Here is a 25,033-nt window from a genome sequence, read left to right on the forward strand (position 1 = left end):
TATTGCTGAATACTGTGAAATTGAAAATTTCTTGCTATTGCACAATACTTAATATAATAATTTTGGATCCTGATTTGAACCAACTTGAAAACTGGGCCCATAATCAAAAATCTAAGTATATGTTTAGATTCAGCATATCAAAAAAGCCCAAGAATTCAATTTTTGTTAAAATCAAACTTAGTTTAATTTTGGACCCTTTGGACTTTAATGTAGACCAATTTGAAAACAGGACCAAGAATTAAGAATCTACATACACAGTTAGATTTGGCATATCAAAGAACCCCAATTATTCAATTTTTGATGAAATCAAACAAAGTTTAATTTTGGACCCCGATTTGGACCAACTTGAAAACTGGGCCAATAATCAAAAATCTAAGTACATTTTTAGATTCAGCATTTCAAAGAAGCCCAAGGATTCAATTTTTGTTAAAATCAAACTAAGTTTAATTTTGGACCCTTTGGACCTTAATGTAGACCAATTTGAAAACGGGACCAAAAATTAAGAATCTACATACACAGTTAGATTCGGCATATCAAAGAACCCCAATTATTCAATTTTTGATGAAATCACACAAAGTTCAATTTTGGACCCTTTGGGCCCATTATTCCTAAACTGTTGGGACCAAACCTCCAAAAATGAAACCCAACCTTCCTTTTATGGTCATAAACCTTGTGTTTAAATTTCATAGATTTTTATTTACTTATACTAAAGTTATGGTGCGAAAACCAAGAATAATGCTTATTTGGGCCCCTTTTTGGCCCCTAATTCCTAAACTGTTGGGACCAAAACTCCCAAAATCAATCCCAACCTTCCTTTTGTGTTCATAAAACTTGTGTTTAAATTTCATTGATTTCTATTTACTTATACTAAAGTTATTATACGAAAACCAAGAATAATGCTTATTTGGGCCCTTTTTTTGCCCCTAATTCCTAAACTGTTGGAACCAAAACTCCCAAAATCAATCCCAACCTTCATTTTGTGGTCATAAACCTTGTGTCAAAATTTCATAGATTTCAATTTACTTAAACTAAAGTTATAGTGCGAAAACCAAGAAAATGCTTTTTGGGCCCTTTATGGCCCCTAATTCCTAAAATGTTGGGACCAAAACTCCCAAAATCAATCCCAACCTTCCTTTTGTGGTAATATACCTTGTGTTAAAATTTCATAGATTTCTATTCACTTTTACAAAAGTTAGAGTGCGAAAACTAAAAGTATTCAGACGACGACGATGCAGGACGACGACGCCAACGTGATAGCAATATACGACGAAAAATTAAAATTTTTGCGGTCGTATAAAAAAGTCACCTATCCTTGTCATGCGTTTTTCAGATTCTTCCCTCAACAATTTCCTATTTACCGTCAAGTATTTGTGTGGGGGTATCATCAGAGAGCAGTAGCTCATAGTTTCACTTGTTTTAAAATCATGAGGTTTTTTGAAAAACATCAAATAGATAATTATATGTAAGGCACATATCATATATTTTATTACTGAATGACTTGTGTCATCTGCTATTTGAACCTCTATTTCAAGACAGGTCTTGTTACATTTTTTCCTTAGGAGGGAGTTGCAGATATAAAGTAAAACCAGATTATAAGACATAAAAAATAGATCAATGTAGCATACACAAACATGACTGAATGAATCAACAAATAATTCCAATCTCAAATACAAGAGGTACTTTGAATAGCAGCAAAACAAATGGAAAGCAACTAACACTTTATAACAATATCTTTATTATATTGTCAACAATATCAAAATAAATGAATATATACAATCATGAAAATGCTGAGAACTGCATACTGTACAGAATTAAAATAAATAGTATGCATCATAAACGACAGAAATGTTTATCATACAATAATAGTGTTTGGAATCGGTTCGAAAATTATAATAGATTAATTGAATTAAGACTTGCACTATTTCAATTTTTCAATATCATTTTTTCTATTTCAAAATTGACAAAAAGTAACATATTTTTCTTCACATAATACTGGTGCATGTCATATAGACAATATTGAAGTAGAGGGATCCTAACATATAGATGCCTAAATACAGAATACACCAAAAGAGTGGATATCAGTAAATAAATAAATGTATCTTTGGTGTTTTATGCATTGTTACATTTACAGGGATAGGAAAGATGTTCCTTGAAAAAAATATAATTTTAGAGATATTATTTACCTTTATTGAATATTGAGTTTTTGTTATAATTGTTTAATTTAAAATTTTCAATTATCACTCAATTTTCTATTTTTATATAACTCAATGATTGGAACATTGTAACAATATTATTATATACATATATATATAATTTAAAATAACAATAATAAAAAAGGATAACAATATATTCACTGAAGCATCCTTTGTTAAATTGATGTCATCTTTGGTCAAAGCCTTAGCACTTACATTGTAACAAGGCATATTATTTGTTTGTTCAAGTAATTTATAAAATATTTCAGCATTACTTGTATAACCATTAATAACATCACAATAATTTAATGAAAATTTGAATAAATATTTCTCATTTTTTCTTTTGAAAAATCTAAGTTAGATATTTATATATTCAGCACTGAAAAAATATACTCCTGATGACTGTCCCATATTCCAAACAGTGTAAATACTACCCTGTCAATCATCACTAGTCAAATGATATGAATCTTATCTGTGTTAAAAAACTATTGATTGAATTGAAAGAAAACAGACAATCTCAATTTCTAGAATTGTTCCTAATTTTATATTTCTGTTGTAAAAAAAATCTGTCAATCAATTTCAGCGAACACATACAAGCTTGATTTGCTTTATTGAATCAGATTTATAAATAACCAAGATTTGAGATTCTTGGACTGAAATAATTGTTGTTTTCATAACATTCTTGATATTAACAGAATCTGCTACCAACAAGATTTATACAACCAGTGAGTAAACAAATGACTTTGTACTACAGTATTTATCGAGTAGGTGCTCTAAGCTGGTCTATTTTAGTGTTGGTCCTGCTGGCTGGGAAAGGTGTTGGAGCATTGGAAGCAAGATAAGGAGTTGATGTTGGCATGGTATGGGAAAAAGCTGAGAAATACTCAGCACAAAACTGTACAACATCATCTGGTTTCCGTAATAACAGAAACTGTAAAAAGTCTGCTAGAATACTTTTAAGTTCTGGATGTGATCTGATATAGGTAGAATGGTCAGCTTTTAGTTCCTCCTAGAAAATAGATAGAAAAGAAATAATTAGGAAAGATTACTAAGATCAACCAGATCATATTATGAAATTGATATTATTTATTAAACAGCTTCAAATGTAAGCTCAAATACAATAATAGACAAAATAAATGTAGCCAACAAACATATGAAAAAACTAAAACAATACTTTCTAGGTGCAAATGCCTTTATACAGTGAATGTAGAAAGACTAAGATCAACAGTTGGTAATCTGTTGCATTTAGCTGTACAAATCAACATTTATAATATACAATTATGGGCCATTGAAAAGGTGAATATCAAAAATTGTCAACACGAGAAGGTTATTTCATTGAGGGCGCAGCCCGAGGTAAAATTCCTTTTAAGGGTTTACAATTTTGGATATTCAGATTCTAAGGGGCCATAATTGTTTTATTATACCAAAGTAACTGTGGAAGGGCATTTTTTGAACACTTACTATAGTGTCTTTATTTTCTAACATAACACACAGACTGACTTTTGAAAATACATTTGTGTTCAAATTTCTCGAATTTACAACAAAAGTAGAATCTTTTTGTAAAATATTGATGGCCCTGAAAAGGACCGTTTATAAGAAATATTATCTGCTGCTGGCACTCTCAGCTCTATTCAATGCCTTATTTCCTCGTCTCTCGATGGGCTTCCAGTGTAACGTGAATGCTGCCATTTTGTTTATTTACGTCTGTGACGTCATTTTCATGGGAGGTAACTCAAGTACAAATCAACAAACTCAAAAGGTTACTCACCGGTGAATTATAGGGTTATTCACCGCTGGAGTAAATTTTTAGGGTTATTCGTCCTTCCTTCATTTGAGTAAAAATTAACTGAATTATTCCATGTCACTCAATAGAATTGTTTGAAATATATGTAAGGTATAATAATAGTATTTGGAGTACATTAACTACTAAAGTTACAAGCATGTCACATGTCCAAAATGTTATACATTGAAGTACCAAGTATATTGATATCAACCCTGCTACCATACAAAACAATAAAATTGAGAATTGAAATGTTGAATGTGCCAAGGAGACAACAACAGGAACAAGGAACAGAAAACAGCCATGTCCATATAATTTTGATTTGATAGGAATCAACATTTAGAAAGGTTATAATTAAAATTCTCAATGAGAGTTACAATTTTTTTTTTATGTAATTGCTAGATTGAAACAACCTTGAATCAGTCCGTTTCATAAAGAACTAGAACACACCCGCGAAATCGCGGGCATATACAGCTTGTGAACTGTTGTAGGATGATTTTTTGTAAAAGATATTATGTATGAAGAATTTCATAAATTAAAGGTATCAAAAGCGCTCTACCTTTTCCCAAAGTCCGATATTTGTTTCCTCAGACCACAATTATTCTTCTCCTTTGCTACAATGCTTCTTTTGGTAAAAGTCAAATCAAATTAAAAATTTGCACCGTTTCAAACATGAAATAAATGTAACTGCTTATATATAGACCATTATTAGTCTAATAAAATATGCTTCCTAGGACAATCCATCAGTGCCTTTTCTTTTGAGAGCCTTATTAACATACCAACGGTAGGATATGAATCATGTATAAATGACTAAGACCGACTTAGGCTAATTTGACTGAGGGGTGGTCGGAGGGGTCCTGATCCCGAAATCCCGGGCTTAAAATCATGAAATCCCAAAATGCAGAATTTAAAGAAATTCATATCCCGAAATCGAAAAATATATTCCCGGATTCCGTAAGGATCAATCCCCAAATCCCGAGCTTAAAAACACCCGATCCCCACGCCCCGAAAAAGGTCCTGCCTCCCTCTAATTTCCACCTTACTTTCATTTTTGCCAAATCACTATTTTCCCTTTCAACCATAAATTTTTATGCGCCATTTATGGGCATTATGTTTTCTAGTCTGTGCATCCGGGGGTTCGTTCGTTCAGTCGTCCCTCCGTCCGTCTGTCCCGCTTCAGGTTAAAGTTTTTGGTCGAGGTAGTTTAAGATGAAGTTGATCATGTTTTACTTATTAATATATATGCAAGTGGTATGACCCCTTAAATAGTAAACATTTCAAAGAAAACAGATCTCAACACCATGATATGGAGAACGCTCTGAATGGCTTATTTATTTTTCATTTTTGTTATCTATCATACGATTGGTTGTACTTGTGTCACATGTTTTACTTATTTTAATATATGTATATATATGCAACTGGTATGACCCCTAAGATAGTAAATATTAACATTTCAAAGAAAACAGTAGACAGAATACAGAGAGTCTCTATATATTGAAGTAGTATAATCGTAGTTTACATGTAGATAAACGCAAAAAATAATTGTCCTCTATAAGGAGGTAAAATAGTTGTGGTTCTTCGGATCTAAACACCATGATATTAAGAACTATTATCTATCATACGATTGGTTGCATTTGTGCATGTTTCAAACCGGAAGTCTTATCTATGACTAAAATTCAGTCTGATTACGGAATCATATCAAGACTTCTTTTTTGTCGTTTTTCTCCCAAAATAACTCAATCTGAACAATCATAAGAATGAATGACAAATGCGACTATGCATGTTACCTATAGGACACAGAGGCATGATGATTGATTTATTGTGAAAGGAAGAGAAGCGACACCCAAAATGAGGTCTTCTCGTTTAATAGTATAGATATATCTTAAACTATATACCTTTCTATCAAGAAATCTAGAATATAACTGCATGTCTTCCTCCCAGTTCAATGGTTTCTTCTCAAATACTGGCTTTGGTGGTTCTTCATCTACAAAGATAAACATGAATTGTTGTTCATCATATTTTTTTATCATATTTATTGACAAAACAATGGATGTAATAATTTCTGGTTACAACAGTCTATGGAAGGCCTTAATATTTCATCACGTGGATATGCTCATATAAAGTGGAGGCTGAATCTGCTGAGATTGTCACAAAGTGACATTAAGCAGTTTTTTGGTTTTTGCTGCATCCTATTAGTCAGCTTTGTGCAGAAATACTTTGTGTATAAGGCCACAAATAACAAATCATTATTATTCTAGACCCAAGATCTATCACTTAACCTGAGGGACTTTAAAACACAAACCTATTAGCTATAAATCGAAGAATAATTGATGACATAAAAATACATTTAGTTTGCCAACAATTTCTAGGTTACCTTAAATGATACATCAAACAGATTGATTACAAGGCTTTTACCTCTTTCTATGAGTTGTGGTACTTTGACTAATTTCATGGTGACTGGTGATCCAACTTGCACTCTACTGGACAAATGCCTGTGTAAAATAAAAAAGTAGATGTTTAAACTATACAATAATTAGTTTTACTTTAGTTTCGTAAAATTAAAATCAGATGACAAGTATAGACGAATCCTGTGGATTCATTATTATTATTCGTTAGATGATGGTAAATAATTTTTGTGGGTATAGGATTAACAACTAAAATCAAATGTTAAACAAAGAACAAGTTGTCTTTAGGTTTGTATGGCAAAACCATGTCTTAGTAACTATGACTGTTTTACACACAACAATAATCAAATCTACAGTTTTGATATGGTTTAATGTGATTAACTTAAGACTTTTGAGATAATGTAAGTGCTCATGTCTTCATGAATAAATCATGATAAATTCTCATACATTATCTGACCTGCACCACTGGGTGTAATTGCTTGAAAACTAAAAGAACAGGCAAAACTGCACTGCCAGTTATTTCACACATCAATTTTCATCAAATTAGAAATTACATGCCACATAACTTTTCAGCATGAAATAAATTTTACCATGTAAAAGCATCAATCTTAATAGTCTGAAAAAATGAAAAATCAATCTGTAACTAATTCTTATAATATAAATTCAGATAAAATATAAGCTCATGTCATGATCTTTTTAAGAAATGCTAACAAACAAGATTTTTTTGTACAACACATTAGTTTCCTTATCTGAGGCACAATAGATGATTTGGGGGTTTAATTTTCTTGGAGGCATAGATGGTAAATACCCCTCCTTTTGATAGAAAAAAAACATATTTTGGACAATCACTGAGCAAAGCATATTGTCCATTCTGTGTCAAGTACAAGGCTGTGATTACATCAAACAACACAAACAATGAGCTGATTATGCTATTGTGTATTGTTGGATTAGTGAGATGCACTTGTTCTATTTGAGAGAATTATAGCTTTAGCTCATGTTCTGTTTTACTGCTGATAGGGGAATTAATGTGCTGTACAAATGCATCTAGGTAATGATACTTGTGGACTTGTGTGGGTGGAAAACTGTAAAAGCTTTTAATACATGTATGAACATCTGTCAGTCAGTGGTTACATTGTATATAGATATATTGAGAATTAGACTTACCCATCTTGTACAAAATATGACTGCCATGTGGTAGGAAGATCTACAAAAGAGTTGATTGTTCTTTCTACACCATATACTCTGATCTCAGTACCATCAACTGTCTGTGTTCTGTCCTCCAAAGGTTTCTGAGGTAAATAGAAAAGTAATTATTCAGAGTTAAAGTTTTCAGGGTAACATAGGTACTGTTTTCATTTATTTTTTATTGCATAAATCACACATTTATGGATTTCTGTTAGTCAATCCTTAGATATATCCACTTAATGTGGATTTGACTGAAAAAAAAACCAAGTAAGCAAATGTAAATTACAAATTGCAATACTGGGTTAAGCATCTAAGGATTAGATGTTATTTAGTAAATCATTCATGCATGCCTAATAACTGTTAAAATGTTTTCAACTTTATAAAACTTGAATATAACAGTCCAGTCCATGAGAAAATTTCCTACTAATCTATGGCTTGCATTATTTTTTTTATTATCCATGAGATAACCTTTATTATTTTCCATTGAGTTGCTTGTTTCTCACTGATGCATACCTAACATCTCTTTTTATTTATATATATTTTAATTAAAGTTTTTCAAAGACACTGCACACATTTGTTTTACCCAGTATTTGATATAAACTTACATAAGAAGCAGCACATAGATTAGTTTCAGAATCAAATGACAGTAATTGTAAATTTTCTGATACTCCTTTTTCTATTAACAGTCTGTGCAGCAGTAGATTTGATCCTGTAAAAAAATGACAAATAATTATTGGACAGGATTTTTACTTCTGTTTATGGTATTACATGTATTATTTTGTATAGCTATAGTAGTATGCCACTAAGAATTTACCGACTATTTACATGGTTAATCTTTAGGCTCAATTGCAGATATCATTGCTATAGCTTTGTTAAAAATTTTAATCACCAAATAGTATAAAAGGTTGCAATACTTGAGGTTTGTAATTTGAAATTGTATATCAAATATTTGAAACGTTTATCTAAGAAAAGAAAATAGGATGTTCTGAGCAAATATTGCCTTAGAAAGAGATATTAATTCTTTTATTTGGCTTAACTGTTCTTTAAGGTTTTAAGAAAAATGGTAAGAAATTAAATTAGTAAAATTAAATGTAACAGTAATAAAATGCTATGAATCTAGTTCGACATCAACAATTTGAAATGGGGCACCAACTTTTCAATCATCTCAAAATGACTGAAAATTGTGTGAAAAGTTTCTGAATCCTTGTTAAAAAATCACAGTGTTTTTTGCTGGTGGGAAAACATTTCTCGACACTAAAACTAAAAGCTATTTTAATTTCAAGTCAACATTTATCAATGTGGCAATGTCAAGTGTCTATTGAAATAAATTGTGATGTACAACACTTACCTTCAGAGATAAATCCTTTCATCTGTTCCAATTCTAAAGTCTTTGATGATCGTTGTACATCCTAAATAAATATAATATAATCAATTTCACAAATACCTGATTCAATTTAAAAAGTACATGCAATGATGCATTAACAAAAAAAAATTTTCTATAAATATCAAGAGGCATTTGTACAAGTCTAATAAACAAGTAAAATGGTAACTTTTTTTGTCCTTAACCTGTAATTTACTTATTTTGTGTAATTTTATTGCTTTTTTGCAATTATTTTGTTTAAAAAATATAAATTCTGTCTATAAAGAGACATCCACATTTGTTATACTATTATCTACAAAGTAAAATTGACACAATCAGATTATGAAAGGCAATCAAATAATTGTAATCTAATTAACTTGTAACAGAATCTCTCCATCACATACAACTTCCAAAAAACTTTTAGTAAGACTTTCCCAGTTCACTTCTCTATATTATCATAGTATTGTGACTTACCTCCCCTTGTGTTATAACTCTGTTTACAACATAACCCTCATCTTGTTGCACAATGAATGTTTTTCTATCAAGTGGACAGTTTTCAAGCTAAAAAATACAAATATGTCAGGCTTTCTAAAATTAAATTAGAACATGTGGTGATCTATAAAATAATTTTTAATTTGGTTTTTGTAATATTACGATGTTGTAACAATTTATCAAAGTGTCCATGATATACATGTAATTTGTTGTCAGAGGTTTTCTTTTCTCATCGTTTAGCTGCTTCTTTGAGGATTTACTGATCATGATTTCTTTTGAAATTTATGTATCATGTTTTTCTTTTTTAAAAATCAACCAATTTTTTATTGTTTGTCATGAACTCTTTTTAGAAAGGTTTAAGTATGAAGACAATTGAGAGAAAATGTATGGAACAAATGTTAGATAGCAACAAAGGACTATTTGGTGCTGATTGGAGAAGATTCTTGTAAGACTTTGCACTGTTAATTTACAACATTAAAAGGAATGGAACTAAGGATAGAAAATTGAATTAGGATTATAAACTGTGATGTGAGAACACACTTTGATAAGAAAAACAGATGTTTTACAGTCTGGATGTTGATCTGAGTCTACCATATACTTATAATACACCTTGAAATCTTACCTTTACATATTCATGATGTTGTTGTTCGATTGTTTCTAGATTCTGACCAACATAAGCTGTGATAGATGTACCACATGGCACACCATCGATAGCACCATGACTATTAGCATGGATGAGGAAACAGTCTTGTGATTTGTATCGAGTAGGTTCTACTGATACAGTAAACTCTCCCAGTTCTTTACCAGTATCTGATGTAGTGGCTAGATTGTCATCAAACATTAGGTATTTATAATCTTCCTCTGGAACTATATAAGAAAGAATGTTACCATCTTTAATTTACATGTTTATTTAATGGAATTTATATATTATATTTTATTCAAGGCTATCCCAGAAAATACTTAAGTATTGAAATGCTGTTTGAAATATAATGTACAGATTCAGTAAAAATTTCGTTTTTACATGTTTTATGTGATTTTGAAATAACTTTAATACGCAATCCTGTGTTGCACTGTCAATAATTCTTGGTAATTATAGATTATCGTTGATCATCTCAACGAGATTGATTTTCTCGCTTGAGCCGGGACGGCGAAAGCGAGAAAGGCAATCGAGTTGAGATGACCAATGATAATCTGTTTATCGCTATTTTACCTATGAAGACGTTGTCAATTTCATGTCAATTTCATGTCAATTTCGTTAGCAACGCCACGTGCCTGCTTAGTTTCTAGCAATAATTTTTCCATCTCAAGCGAGTAGCATGATATGAAAATTATCACAAAAAAAGATCAAACGAAAAATGCACAAAATAGCGATAATTCCTATTATCGTGATTATCCTTTTAATGTAGTACAATACATCAAAGTTAACATAAAAAACATGCTAAGTTCCACAAATAATGTTAGTAATGGATGTAAAATAGTTTATGTTTCAAAAATATTGTTTTAACTTTTGGCTTTCTAAACATGCTAAAATGACAAACATCTGGTGTCTAAGACTTGTTTTCTGATGATTCACTTAATTGATACATGGGATGTTGTATAAGTTTTTAATGCTACATTGTAGTTGTGGTATGAAAATGAAAAATATTTTAAGCAAAATCCATGTTTATTATTTACACTGTGTCACATGCTGAAATATGTTTGTTGGAATTTTAAATACATGTACAATTGAATTTGTTACATATATTGTTCATGTGGAAAAAATGTCACTTGGAAATGTAAAGCTCTAGAGTGCGACTCTTGTAAGACTTGGTACCATGTAGACTGCCAAGGAGGTATGCAAACAACAATGTATAACATAATGGACAACAGTAACCTGTCCTGGAACTGTATTAAATGTGGACTCCCAAACTTTAGTAGTTCATTTTTCAACCAAACTGATATATCATCATCAGTCACAAACAATTCTTTTTCATTGTTAAGCGATATTGGTAGTCCTGGACAGCCACATGCTTGTTCATCACCAATATCACAAAAGGACATCAGAAAACAAAACAAAAAAGGTATAAATACCCAAAATAAGTTACTCAGACCTTTAAAAATAGTAAATATTAACTTCCAGTCTATTAAGAACAAAAAACCAGAAGTAGATATTTTGATTGATACCACACAGCCTGATATTATAATTGGTACTGAAACCTGGTTAGACTCAAAAACATCATCTTATGAATATTTTTCAAAAGATCATTACACAGTATTTAGAAAAGATAGACCACCAAATAAAAAAGGACAATGTCATGGAGGTGTACTCATAGCTATATCAAATAATTATTTATGTACAGAAATCAAAGAACTAAACACAGGATGTGAAATGATATGGGTAGAATTATCGATATCAAATGCACGTAAATGTTATATATGTGCTTATTATCGACCCCAGCCAGATGATGATACATCTTTAGATTTACTAAATGAATCCATAAGTAGAATAAATGTAAACTCAAAGTCAGCCATAATTATTGGTGGGGACTTTAATTTAGGAAACATCAATTGGGAAACAACAAGTGTCATCCCTGGAAAACCAAACCAAAAACAACATCAACAATTTTTAGACATGATAAATGACCATTCATTAGCACAAGTTGTAAACATACCAACTCGAAATGATAAAATTTTAGATCTTGTGTTAACAAATTATCCAGCCATCATTGAAAAAACTGAAACCATACCACCACTAGGTGAGGCAGACCATGATATTGTATATTTAGAATGTTTACTATCACTAAAAAGATGCCAAACCAAGCCACGAAAAGTATATAAATATAAAAATGCTAACTGGCAAAAAATAAAAGAGGATATAGACGGCATATATCAAAAGATCATACATAAAAAAGATAGTGAAGATACAAACACACTTTGGTTAATATTCAAAAACTCATTACAAAACACTATCACTGAGAACATACCACAGAAAATGATGAGAAATAGTAAAAATTTACCTTGGATAACAGACAGTATTAGACGGCAAATGAAAAAGTACAAGAAAAAGTATCAAAAGTACAAATTAAAAGGCAAAGGGAAACTAGACCAACTTAAAAAATTAAAACATGATATACAAAAACAACAAAGAACATCTTATTGGAATTATATTGAAAATATGATATGTGGGATACCAGTTGATGAAAACCCTACTACTATATCAAAGAGTTTCCCAAAAAATCTGTTCAGTTACATAAAAACACAAAAGTCTGAAAGCTCTAACATACCACCACTCCGAAAAGAGGGCTCACTAACATCTGACTCAAAAGCAAAAGCTAATATTTTAAATGAACAGTTCAAAAAAGCATTTACACCTGTAACAGATGACCCAATACCAGACAAGGGCGTCAGTAAACATCCGCAGATGCCTGATATTAAGATACAAAAACAAGGCATTGAAAAACTCCTAAATAATATCAACATCAACAAAGCTGCTGGGCCTGATCTCATCCATGGTAAAATTTTAAAAGAGTGTAAATCATCTATCTCTCCCATCTTATCAATCATATTTCAAACATCACTGAACTCTGGAAAGATCCCAGATGACTGGCGTCACGCAAGTGTATGTCCAGCATTCAAAAAAGGTGACAAACACGATCCTATAAACTATCGTCCAATATCATTGACTTGCATCTGCTGCAAACTATTAGAACATGTTGTAGCTAGTAGCATTATGAAACATCTGGAAAAAAATAAAATACTATATGACTTACAACATGGTTTTCGATCCTCCCGCTCCTGTGAAACTCAGCTAATATCATTTATTCAAGATCTTGCAAATTCAAATAATAAAAACATCCAAATAGACATCATAATAATGGATTTTGCAAAAGCATTTGATAAAGTTTCACACCACCACCTCATGTATAAAATTGGTTTCTATGGTATAAATTGTAATGCATATTATTGGATTCAAGATTTCTTAACAAACAGAACACAAACAGTAGTCCTTGAAGGTGAAACATCAAATAAAATTCCTGTAACATCTGGGGTACCCCAAGGCACAGTGCTTGGTCCAATTTTATTTTTAATCTTCATCAATGATTTGGCAGAATATATTGAACACAGTACATTAAGATTGTTTGCAGATGACAGCATTATTTATAGGGAAATTAAAAAACCAGATGACACACTTAAATTACAGTCTGACTTAGAAGCGGCCGGCAGGTGGGAGCAGGACTGGCTCATGCATTTCCACCCTGACAAGTGCAACATTCTCAGTGTAACTCAGAAACGCAAACCTTTAGACTTTACCTATAAATTACACAATCACTCTTTAGAAAAAGTTGACTCTACAAAATATTTAGGCCTAACTCTTCAATCAAACTTAAAATGGGACAAACATATAGATAACATGACATCAAAAGCAAACCAGTCCCTTGGATTTATTCGTAGAAACCTAAAAATAGCATCACCGAAAGTTAAAGCTCATGCATATAAAGCTCTTGTCCGACCAAAATTAGAGTACTGCTCAACAATTTGGGACCCACATCAAAAACAACAAAATTTACAAATTGAAAAAGTTCAGAGAAGAGCAGCACGCTTCTCATGCAACCGCTTCCATAACACCAGCTCAGTTACTGAAATGATGACAGACCTAAATTGGTACCCACTCGAAATTAGGCGTTTACGATACAGACTTGTTTTCTTTTACAAAATTATTCATGAAATTGTTGCAGTTCCTACACATAATCTTTTGATCCCACTTGACAATAGAACCAGACATAGCAATCCACACTCATTTAGGCAAATACAAACATCTAAAGACAGTTATAAATATTCATTTTATCCACGAACAGTTATAAATTGGAATCATCTGCCACAACAAATAGTATCATGCAGTACGGTAGAGGGATTCAAGAGTATGATCTCAGAATCTGCTCTAATCCCCATATTCTATCCCTAACTATTCTGTTATCAAATGTATATAGTTTTATCACAACTTATTTTTTCAAATGTACATACGTTATGTTGATTTTTTGATTTTGTTATTTTTGATTTTTTGTTGCTAAATTAGTGTAAATTATAAATTTTATAGTCGACGCCCGGCGAATAATCTTCAATAATTGAAGGATCGCTAGAAACCAAAAGAAGAAGAACTTCATCATGAGACAGTCAGCTGGAAACAAAATTTTTTCTTGAAGAAGTTTCTTCCAATGAATAAAAGTATTTTTTTTGTAACTTAATAGGACATATACATTTCCTTTATAATGATTTATCAATGTCTGATTACTGCAAATACCACATGATGACCACACAGTATTTGATTTTACAGTTTCGCTGTAGGTGTTTTTGGATTGCTGTATGTATATATCAATTGTTATGAATAACAATTCAGGACAATCTCTCTTTGGTTGTTACAATTGTAATATAAATACTCACTAATACTTTCAAGAAATCTAACTCCATCTTCGCTTGCTACTGGTAGTTCTTCTGGAATTTCTGGTTGGTTTCCACCAGGTCCAACATTGCTGGGTACTTCAGATGAACTCATACTACAAAGTAATCAATAACTAAAGCTTTTATTCAAAAACTTTCCTATTTAATTGTAATACATGTACCGGTAAATTAATCATAATTACAAATTTGAAAGTTTTAGTAATTGAAAGTAACAAATTAAAACATATTGCCATTTTGTCATATTCAATCTGTATTTTTTTCTTTATAACCATCAACTTCAATCTGAGCCTCTGAATAAATTCTTTTACTTAAGTAATCAAGTAAAGATCATTTTAAATATAGTGTGTACATCCAACATGGTGACCAAGGAAATCACAATGGTCGCCATGTTGGATGTACACACTAAATTTAAAATGATCTTTGTGAACTTACCTGCTTTCTGTAAATCATTTTAAAGTTATAAAATACACATGTTATATAATATTATTTAATAATCAATGTTTAAAAATCACAAATATGTGCTAATATTAAAATTTCAAGTGTTATTCAGATAAAAACTGTGTTATTTGGTCATTCGTTTTACCCCCAATAGAATTATAATATTATTTAATAATCAATGTTTAAAAGTCACCAATATGTGCTAATATTAAAATTTCAAGTGTTATTCTGTCATTACAAGTGTTATTTGGGTAAAAACAGTGTTATTTGGTCATTCGTGTTACCCCCAATAGAATTATAATTAAGAAATAATTTATGGGTGCTTGGATATATAGTGATTTTCCAACAGGTTGGCCCTTGATGCCAAATATTTTACCCTGAGTAATAGCCAAGTTTGATTCTAATAGGACAAATACGGCAATTCTTTTGGATTGAAGCGCTCTAGATGGAGGCAAATATTTGCTGTTCCCATAAATAAACGCACTATTAGATTGGCGTAAAAAAAGGAGCAAACTGAATACACCTTATCGCTAATCCCGGCTGATCCGGCCGCTTGAACTTTTGACGCATACAACAATCGCTTTTCCATTGTTGCGTCAGATATTTTGTTTTATGACGTCAAAATTTTACGGGAACCTGTGTGATATTCAGTAATGGCGGACAAATAGCGATAAGGTGTATTAGTGACCTGCTTAAACTATTTCTAATAACATATTTAGATAGTTTTGGATAAATTTAAGTGATAATCATTGATAATTTATTTCTATGTATTATGTCATGTATATGTATAAAAAAATTTGGCTTATAACACATTTTAGCATCGTTTGTTTATGTTTCCTTGTTGTGATGATTTTCGGTTTCACAAGCGTGCATTTTCCCGTAAAATGCTTATATTCTCCCATCATTGTTCTATCACATATGGAAGCCCATTCATAAAACAGCATATGACGTGGGAGGACAATCGGTACAGCTCAGGCAATATATTCATATTATACCACAGGTGTGTACTCAAAGTGTTTAAAGGCTGTCATGTTAGAATACAGTCTGTACACTAAATAACAACAAGTATGTCAGACTGGATTATAATTCTATTGGTGATTGGATTTATATTGGATTCATTACTTCGTACTGATGGTGATCCTATATTGGCAGAATATATGAAGATACAGAATACTAGCCAATAGTCATAAGTTGTTTATCATGCCATCAAGTATTAAAAATGGCAGGTATGGATACTACATGTACTACTACTACTGACTATTCTGTATGTTGACTTTTGTTGTTGAACAAAAAAATCATATTCCTACCTTGTTGCTGTTGTTACAGCGCTCATTTTGAATTCTAATGGTAAAGTGTCAGCTAAACAACAATATAATACGTTCTATGAAAAGAAAAACTATATAAAATTAATGATTTTGAGCTGAATCTGTCACATTCAATTTGTAATCACTATGGCAATACCGACACTAACACCACTTCCGGTTGTTAAAAATTAAAATACAAAATCTATGACGGAGTTAGTCAGCTCTGGATCTGCACACAAAATGTCAACAAGCCACAAAAGGGGAGAACTAGAGAAACAGGTATAACAGGATTTTTGAAGTATAACATAAATGTTGTTAATCAATAATGACATGTGCTGTTATATCTGAATGAGTCGTTATCAATTTCAATATTTTCCCATATATACATGTATGCATTTGTATGATAGTATGTATACCCTGTATTTTGCTCCTGTCTTAGGAGCACTACCATGAGATATTGTGCATAAAAGGAGATGATTTAGCACTCTGTATAGAATAATTAATGTATAACCAAGTTGCAGAATTAGTTCATAATATCCGAAAGTTAATCCTATCAAAGGAAAGTTGTTAATTTCTGTGTCATTTGGTCTTTTGAAGAGTTGTCTCATTGGCAATCATACCACATCTTCTTTTTTATATGAACTCTCATCCTCACAATGAGGTTATGAATGCCCTTTACGCGTCAGGCATCAAACAGTCATTTTTATGGCTACCGTTATGCTATAGCATCAAATTGGTTATTTTTTTTCTGTGATTTGTCTCAATATCCTTGTCCTGATTCATAAGCATGGTAAGAGGTCTCAAATAATTATCATTACAGTTAATTTGGGAAAAAACTTAACATGCTTAACATGATTTGTCAAAATCAGTTGATTTTTTTTATTGTCTTAAAGAAAGTGTATATTTTATCGTCATGCACCAAAATTACTGTTAACATCATTTGGCAATTTATTTACCTTTTTTCGTCATGAAATTACCCCCATTATGACCCTCCTAAATTTTATAAGATATAGGTAAAGTGGAATCCAGATTGCCATCGCAATTGTTTTCATTGTGTGAAACCTCTCATCAGGTTTCTATACAAAATCCTTACTTCAACCCCTCAAGTCAGATATAAGATTAAGGAAATTCATTAAACATAATAATAATTAAGAGATTTGAAACAAATCATACAATCTGTAAGCTTGCACTTAAAGGGTGCTATCCTTTTCCACATACTATGCCCTGGGTCTTGGGTTAATCTGCAATACTTCTGTAATAAGAAAGAAAAAAAAACAATATAAAAAAAACCTCCAAAACTTAACATACAGGTCATCAGTCATTTAGCCTTCATTAATGAGCAAAACCATTGAACTGTTTCATGACTTGGGGGTTAAGAAATCTAAGAATAATTTCGAACAAGGGTTCTCAGTACCCAGCTGGTTGAAGGATATTTCTTCTAATGACACTTATAAACAAGAATGTGTCCTCAGTACACAAATGCCCCACTGGCACTATCATTTTCTTTGTTCAGTGGACCGTGAAATTGGGGTAAAATCACTAATTTGGCATTAAAATTAGAAAGGTCATATCATAGGGAACATGTGTACCAAGTTTGAAGTTGATTGGACTTCAACTTCATCAAAAACTACCTCGACCAAAAACTTTAACCTGAAGCGGGACAGACGGACGAACGAACAAACGGACGGACGAACGAACGAACGGACGGACGAACGGACGGACGGACGAACGGACGGACGGACGAACGGACGCACAGACCAGAAAACATAATGCCCCTCTACTATCGTAGGTGGGGCATAAAAACAGGCATACAGCATTTAATATTTCAAAAATATGTTCAATCTTCTCAGGGGCCTTGAAGTGACCATTATTTAGATCCTATCCAGTCAATATCATGCAATTTATACATGATAACAGGCCTATGTTATTCTTTGTCAAGATTTCTTTTTTTAAATTACACAAGTAATGCATGCAGGTGTATGAATCTGTTATAAAAATGGGTTCAATTACAAATGTAAACTCATGAACAAAGGAAGATAACTCCAACTAAATTTTGCTTGACAAGACAATTCAATGTGGGTTTTTTTTTCAAAATTTCACAAATTAAAAAAAAAATGAAAGCAATCTTCAGTGCTCATAAGGCCAAATAAAAAAGTATGTGTGGTTCCAGTTACATCTGAAAATAAGTTAGGGTAGGTAGGTAGGGATTTTTTTTTATTTTATGTTTTTTTTTTTACATTGAGTCTATGGGAGCAACATTCTGACTTTAACAGTGCTTAATGAAAAATGACAATAAAATCTTTAGGGTAGGCTATTTTCAAGCCGAAAAAGTAGGGACGGTAGGGTTACTGGAACCACACATATATTTTTATTTGGCCTAAGCACTATGATTATTCTCTAGCATACATGAACCTCATAAAGGTTATTTCAGAAACTTGTATTGTGTCAGCTTGTTTGCATGGAGTCATTTTAAAAATATTGCAAAATAAAAATTGAGAATGGAAATGGGGAATATGCCAAAGAGACAACAACCCAACCAAAGAGCAGATAACAACCGAAGGGCACTAATGGGTCTTCAATGCAGAGAGAAAAATTACACACCCAGAGGTGGGCCTTAGTTGGCTTCTTAATAAAAATGTGGACTAATTCAGTGAAAATTTATGTCATACTAAACAGCAAAACATATAAACATGATAAATGAACTAAATCCAATTTCACAAAACATCAAATGACATATGCCTGTGAAAAACCCATATGAAAATAACCAAAAAGTGGTTGTTTTCATTTTGACAAACATGCAATAGGTCATCCATATAATTCAACACTGTAAACCATATTCATTACATACGGTGGATTCATTAAGTTGTTGAGTACAAGTGGATTCAGTGGATACACAAAACACATTTCAGTTTTTAATGTTCAATGAATACTAAATTTCCAATATGCTTGTACTACATGTATACCATGCAAAATTTGGCAAAGTTTGGAAATCAACTATCCAGAAAATACCTATTTAATTCTTTATTTATTTAAAGAGGATTGCCAACAGCCAGAGGCTACGCGTGGATCTCCTCAACATAGATATATACAGATTCACAATTATCAAAGTTTTGAATACAAACATGTTAAACACAAGACAAGACAATATGTACAGGACAAGACATACAAATACTACACACCCATCCAATCACTCGCTCATTCTTACTCACATGCACACGAATTAACAAACATGTATGATTCAGTAATATAAAACAGTGATTATGGAAAGACAATTTTGAGCACAATCAGGTCAAAAAAAGTTTTTAAGCTATCGAGAAAATCTGTTCGAAGATTTAATAAATCGAAACACACACTCAAACATCTCTAAATTAGTATCATCAGACAAATCATCACTACCTTCTATTAATATTTTGCAAATACCTAAACAAAATTTCTTCGAGCCATAATAAATAAATATCCTTACAGCACCATAAAATAACTCATAGATAGAAAGGCTGGTGTGTGAGGGAAACAATATATACACAATTATAATTCATATCTTGTGTCTTTGGTAGATAAATGAGAAAAGAATTCTGGAACATGAACTTAAACAGATGAAGAAAGGACAAGTAAGGTTCAAGTAAAATTGAGAATGGAAATGGGGAATGTGTCAAAGAGACAACAACCCCACCATAGAACAGACAACAGCAGAAGGTCACCAACAGGTCTTCAATGCAGCGAGAAATTCCCGCACCCGGAGGCGTCCTTCAGCTGGCCCCTAAGCAAATATATATACAATGTACTAGTTCAGTGATAATGTATTAGAGAAAGCATAATTTAAAGCAGATAAATTGAACATTACTATATATATTGGAAATTTTAACTGCATGAATTTGTGTTTAGTAAGACAGATGTGATGTACTAGAAAAGTTTTATCAATAAATTTAGAATACAAAGATATGCATAACTCAAAAGAGTATTCCCTACAATAGTCAAGTAATTAAAAAAATAACTGACCGTACCAGTTTCATAGTATTCCCAAGAAAGATTTACATGTGTAGAGAGTGACAGATTGGCTAATTGGTTTTGACGAAAGTAAAAAAAATATATATCTGGGGAAAAAAGATAAGAAATTTTTTGTTAGAGCCTTTGAATAACTTTAGTAAGCTTTTTCAATTTGATTAAAGCAATAAGTTGAGACATTACAAGTACAAACTTAAACAAATACATCATTTATTTCAATTGATTGCATTTATACATTGTATAACAATACTTAAAATTACAGCAATATAATCTTGAACCTGTTTTCTTTTCAGAGTGCATATAAGCAACAAACAAATAGTCATATTTTCTTCAAAGAAGATGTAACAAAAGTATTTTCAGAATGTAAAAGTAAGTTAAAGAATTCTTATATAGAGTAGTAACATTTAAGCCCTGAAATAATTGTAATATATGTAGAAGTCATTGTGCAATATCACAAGCATGCTAAAATAACATTAAATTAAGTTGGTTGTATTCAGGGAAAAGGAAGGAAAATCCTTTAGTCATTCCCTCTGTTATCAATAATCATTACAACGTCCAGTTGGGGTTTACAGATTAGTGAATAATGAGCAAAGAACACACAATAAAGGAGGAAAAGAAATTATGAACTCTTTCTCATTCATCGAAGAAAGATACCGCTAAGAAGTATAAAAAAATATAGAAAGGCCCTATCAAGACCCTCATCAGGTGTCAGAAAATTATAATATCAACAACTATAGTTGTTTTTTAGAAAAGCCTATATGGATTTGGATTGAAGATTTGATGATTTTAAGACAAATTTTAGAAAGTTTTTCTCTCAGTTCAATGTGCTTTCTAAACACAAGTTTTACAACAGTTTTGTCAGAATTCAGAAATGTTCAAAATGCTACGATCTATATCCTTTAAATTTATACCAAAACTGTTAGACAACTTCTTATACGAATTTTAGATTACAGGTATCTCCCATTAAATCTCATTGACAACGTATGTGGTCGCCGCGATATAGCCTTTTTGTGCTAATGCGGCGTAAAGCAACCAACACTCACTCACTCAGCGTATGTGGTATGATTGCCAATGAGACAACTTCTCACAAGAGACCATATGACACAGAAATTAACAACTATGTCTCAGACCAGGCGTGTAGCTGCCTATACGCTAACACGCAGTTGCGTGCACATCGATTCGGCATGCAAAAAAAAAAAATGGCAAAATAAAAATTTATAGATTGAATGTTAAAGGAAAAACCTATGTTGTCACTTTTTTAATTGATGAAATAGGCGGATGAAATATCATTTAAAAATAACGACATTTGGTTTCAAAATAAAAGTTTCATTGGAGATTATGACAAAAACGGACAGTAACTTGTATCTTTTACTAGATTCACAGTAATACTCAGTCTAAGACATGTAGTTTTGGAGCACATATTACAGTGCACGATTCATCAGTTTGGAATGATCGAGATGTACCAATACAATCGGCATTAGAACTATCAGAATCATCAGAACCCCTCGATATGCCGAGGCGATGTGGTCGACAGACTACCAGAGCCAATCACCCTGCAAACACGCCAAAACAGTATTGGAAAGTCTCATTATTTTTTGCGTTCATAGACCAAATGATATGATAAGGGAACTGGAGAGTGGAGTCGCGTTTAGTATTATCAGAAAATCGCACTTTTGCGCTGTATCTGCTCCATCGCGTTGTAAGAAATATAACAAACGAAAAAAAAATCTCGAACATTATCTGAGACACACGAAACTGACCTGGCATGTGATTTTGACGAATTCAATTGGGAGGTCGCTCGATGCTGAACACGTACGCTGGTTCATAACATCTCGCGAGTGCTACCATGGAGATCTATCAGTGTACTAAGTATGTTGAGTTACTAGCATTACTGCATATTCATCGGGATTTCAGTGTGAATATTGACAATTAAAGTAATACAGTTTGTTTCTGCCTAGACCCGAAGAGCAGATTTTGGACAATTTTGAGTAAATTCTGTATCACAAATATGTGTTACTCTATTCAGAAGATTTATTAATAGTTTTACATTCATAATTTTTTTATAAGTCCTATCTACATATAGCTCCTCTTTTAACAGTCCTATGACCGAAAACCGAAAAAAATACATTTTTCTGCATAAAAGGGTACCAAAATTTTTTCGGTAGTTGCTTGCACATCGTTTCTTTCTAGCTACGCCCCTGCAGACCCTTATTATTTGTGTTATTTTTTTAGAGAGTTTGGATGAACTAATTGAAGAATATAAGCAGTGTGAATTGGAAGAAGAGACAACAGAAGAAAGAGGGGATTCAGATACACTTAACTTTTAAGAATATTTTAAGGAACTATTTCACTTTGAAATACTTTTGCTTATTGATGCTGGCATCAAATCTGTAAAATGTTATTCATTATTGTTAAAAATGTATTTGAATGTATCTTTGACATGTTTGTACTTGTTTTCAGAAATTAAAAAAAAATCATTTAGATAAATGTGTAACTTCAAGTCTTGACTAAGTTCTGAACATACAACACATCTCTATTAAGGCCTAAAAAGCAGAACCAAAACAGTGTAAAATGAACTATGATCAAAAGTTGCTTACTAACTATTGAAGCAATGACTTTTTGGTTTATGCCAGCTTTGTTGATTTATGCCTCATAAACTTTAGTTAATGAAGGAGCTGAAAAAACATGATCTTGCTAAATGACACCATCACACTTTTTTTTTTCCTTTTTCACATAATATATTAAATTAGATTGAGGCTAATTATTGTGTTATTTTTTTTTTTGTAAAAAGGAAAAAAAGGGGGGGGGGGTGGAAATGGGGGACAATTTTTTTCTCATTTCAGAAATTAAAAAGAAAATTTCTTCAAATTTATGATTTTTTGGGGGGGGGTGTTAATTGGCAACAGCATAGACTAGTGTTATGCACAAAAGCAAAATATTGAATATAAATTCTAATCATATAACCAATTCTAAGTTCTTTGACCACAGTTATTCTCTGTCAGATACCTATTATGTGTCAAATATTTAATTACAATCCAAATTCAGACCTGTATCAAGTGGGAATGTTGTGTCCATTTTTGCCCCAAATGCACAGGGTTGGATATCTGCTATCGTATCCAACTGCACTCGGCAAAGCAATTTATTCTATTTTAAGGTAAATACATGAATAATGAAATAGAAAATTTAGTTAAGACCTCAGTTGTAGATGGTTATATCAATACATGTAACATCAAACTAGCCATCATGGCATTTTATCAAGCTTGTTATTTTGAAAATAAGAATTTATCAATTTAAAAAAAAACATATCTGTCAGATAAATGTAACTGCATACAGTTCAAAATGTGGATATCATTCTTTGTGCCATTCAACTGTTCCATATGTCGTAACTACAATCCCCTTCCCTTAACACAAATGTGACCTAACTAATTATTTACATGATTTGTAATAACATGAGCAACACAACATGCCTCATGTGGAGCAGGATCTGCTTATCTGAATTTGACCTACCGAATTAGACTATTTACCGGATTTGTAATCACATAAGCAACACGACGGGTGCCGCATGTGGAGCAGGATCTGCTTACCCTTCCGGAGCACCTGAGATCACCCCTAGTTTTTGGTGGGGTTCGTGTTGTTTATTCTTTAGTTTTCTATGTTGTGTCATGTGTACTATTGTTTTTCTGTTTGTCTTTTTCATTTTTAGCCATGGCGTTGTCAGTTTGTTTTAGATTTATGAGTTTGACTGTCCCTTTGGTATCTTTCGTCCCTCTTTTATCCTTCCGGAATACCTGAGATCACCCCCAGTTTTTGTTGCTTTGTCTTTATCTGTTGTGTCTTGTGTACTATTATTTGTCTGTGTCTTTTTCTATTTTAGCCATGGCGTTTTCTTTTTTTTCTTTTTTTGATCTATGAGTTTGATTGTCCCTCTGGTATCTTTCCCCTCTTTTGCCTGTCAACACTTCAAATTTTGATTTATAGCTATTTCCATACAAGAGTGCACACAATGAGTTGTCTTGCCTGCTTTAATTATCATGATTGAATTTTTGTTATTTGCGTGTAATACAAAGGTTTACTATCAGTTTAAAATATATTCAACATGATCTATGTAAATGAGGTCAAGGTCAGATGTACTCTGCTAGTCAAACATACACTTGACAATAGTACCATAAACTAAATATAGTTAACTTAATAGTATCAGAGACATATATACACATATATATGTCTCTGATAGTATTGCTTATGCAACAGAGAAATAGACCTAATATTAAAATTGAACATTGACCAAGGAACCATGAAAATGAGGTGAAGGTTGGATAAACCTTGCTGACAACATATACACCATGCAATTTTCCTTTACACCAATTATAGTTGACCCACTCCAGAAATTATCTGAATGACAAAGTTTTGAAAACTGGACATTGACCGATGAACTATGAAAA

The 25,033-nt window shown here is 32.0% G+C and overlaps 2 protein-coding genes across 2 annotated transcripts; one reads left to right on the plus strand and one right to left on the minus strand.

The window, feature by feature from the left end:
* Positions 1-1,712: 1,712 nt before the first annotated feature.
* LOC139513377 (ciliogenesis-associated TTC17-interacting protein-like) lies at positions 1,713-16,737 on the minus strand. The gene is made up of 10 exons (XM_071301795.1): positions 16,596-16,737; positions 14,833-14,945; positions 10,037-10,281; positions 9,397-9,483; positions 8,911-8,971; positions 8,168-8,271; positions 7,542-7,666; positions 6,388-6,464; positions 5,868-5,956; positions 1,713-3,201 (listed from the first exon to the last, which is right to left on the minus strand). The coding sequence occupies exons 1-10, from the start codon at positions 16,619-16,621 to the stop codon at positions 2,950-2,952; spliced, it is 1,179 nt and encodes a 392-aa protein (XP_071157896.1). The 5' UTR covers positions 16,622-16,737; the 3' UTR covers positions 1,713-2,949.
* On the plus strand, positions 16,738-23,081 carry LOC139513378 (ASNSD1 upstream open reading frame protein-like). The gene is made up of 4 exons (XM_071301796.1): positions 16,738-16,871; positions 20,147-20,200; positions 20,888-20,963; positions 22,827-23,081. The coding sequence occupies exons 1-4, from the start codon at positions 16,797-16,799 to the stop codon at positions 22,919-22,921; spliced, it is 300 nt and encodes a 99-aa protein (XP_071157897.1). The 5' UTR covers positions 16,738-16,796; the 3' UTR covers positions 22,922-23,081.
* The last annotated feature ends 1,952 nt before the right edge of the window (positions 23,082-25,033 follow it).

Source organism: Mytilus edulis, chromosome 2 (assembly GCF_963676685.1).
Source record: "Mytilus edulis chromosome 2, xbMytEdul2.2, whole genome shotgun sequence".
In the NCBI taxonomy this organism is placed as follows: domain Eukaryota; kingdom Metazoa; phylum Mollusca; class Bivalvia; order Mytilida; family Mytilidae; genus Mytilus; species Mytilus edulis.

What these genes read in the sequence shown, in the direction of transcription:
- LOC139513378 (XM_071301796.1), top strand. Translation starts at nt 16,797, where the DNA reads ATGACGGAGTTAGTCAGCTCTGGATCTGCACACAAAATGTCAACAAGC. An exon ending in GGGGAGAACTAGAGAAACAG is followed by an intron (nt 16,872 to 20,146) that starts GTATAACAGGAT and finishes TGTCTTTGGTAG; the next exon opens with ATAAATGAGAAAAGAATTCT. An exon ending in AACAGATGAAGAAAGGACAA is followed by an intron (nt 20,201 to 20,887) that starts GTAAGGTTCAAG and finishes TTTTCTTTTCAG; the next exon opens with AGTGCATATAAGCAACAAAC.
- LOC139513377 (XM_071301795.1), bottom strand. Translation starts at nt 16,621, where the DNA reads ATGAGCGCTGTAACAACAGCAACAAG. An exon ending in ATCTATGTGCTGCTTCTTAT is followed by an intron (nt 7,667 to 8,167) that starts GTAAGTTTATAT and finishes TATTTACCTCAG; the next exon opens with AAACCTTTGGAGGACAGAAC. An exon ending in CTAGATTTCTTGATAGAAAG is followed by an intron (nt 3,202 to 5,867) that starts GTATATAGTTTA and finishes TCTATTTTCTAG; the next exon opens with GAGGAACTAAAAGCTGACCA.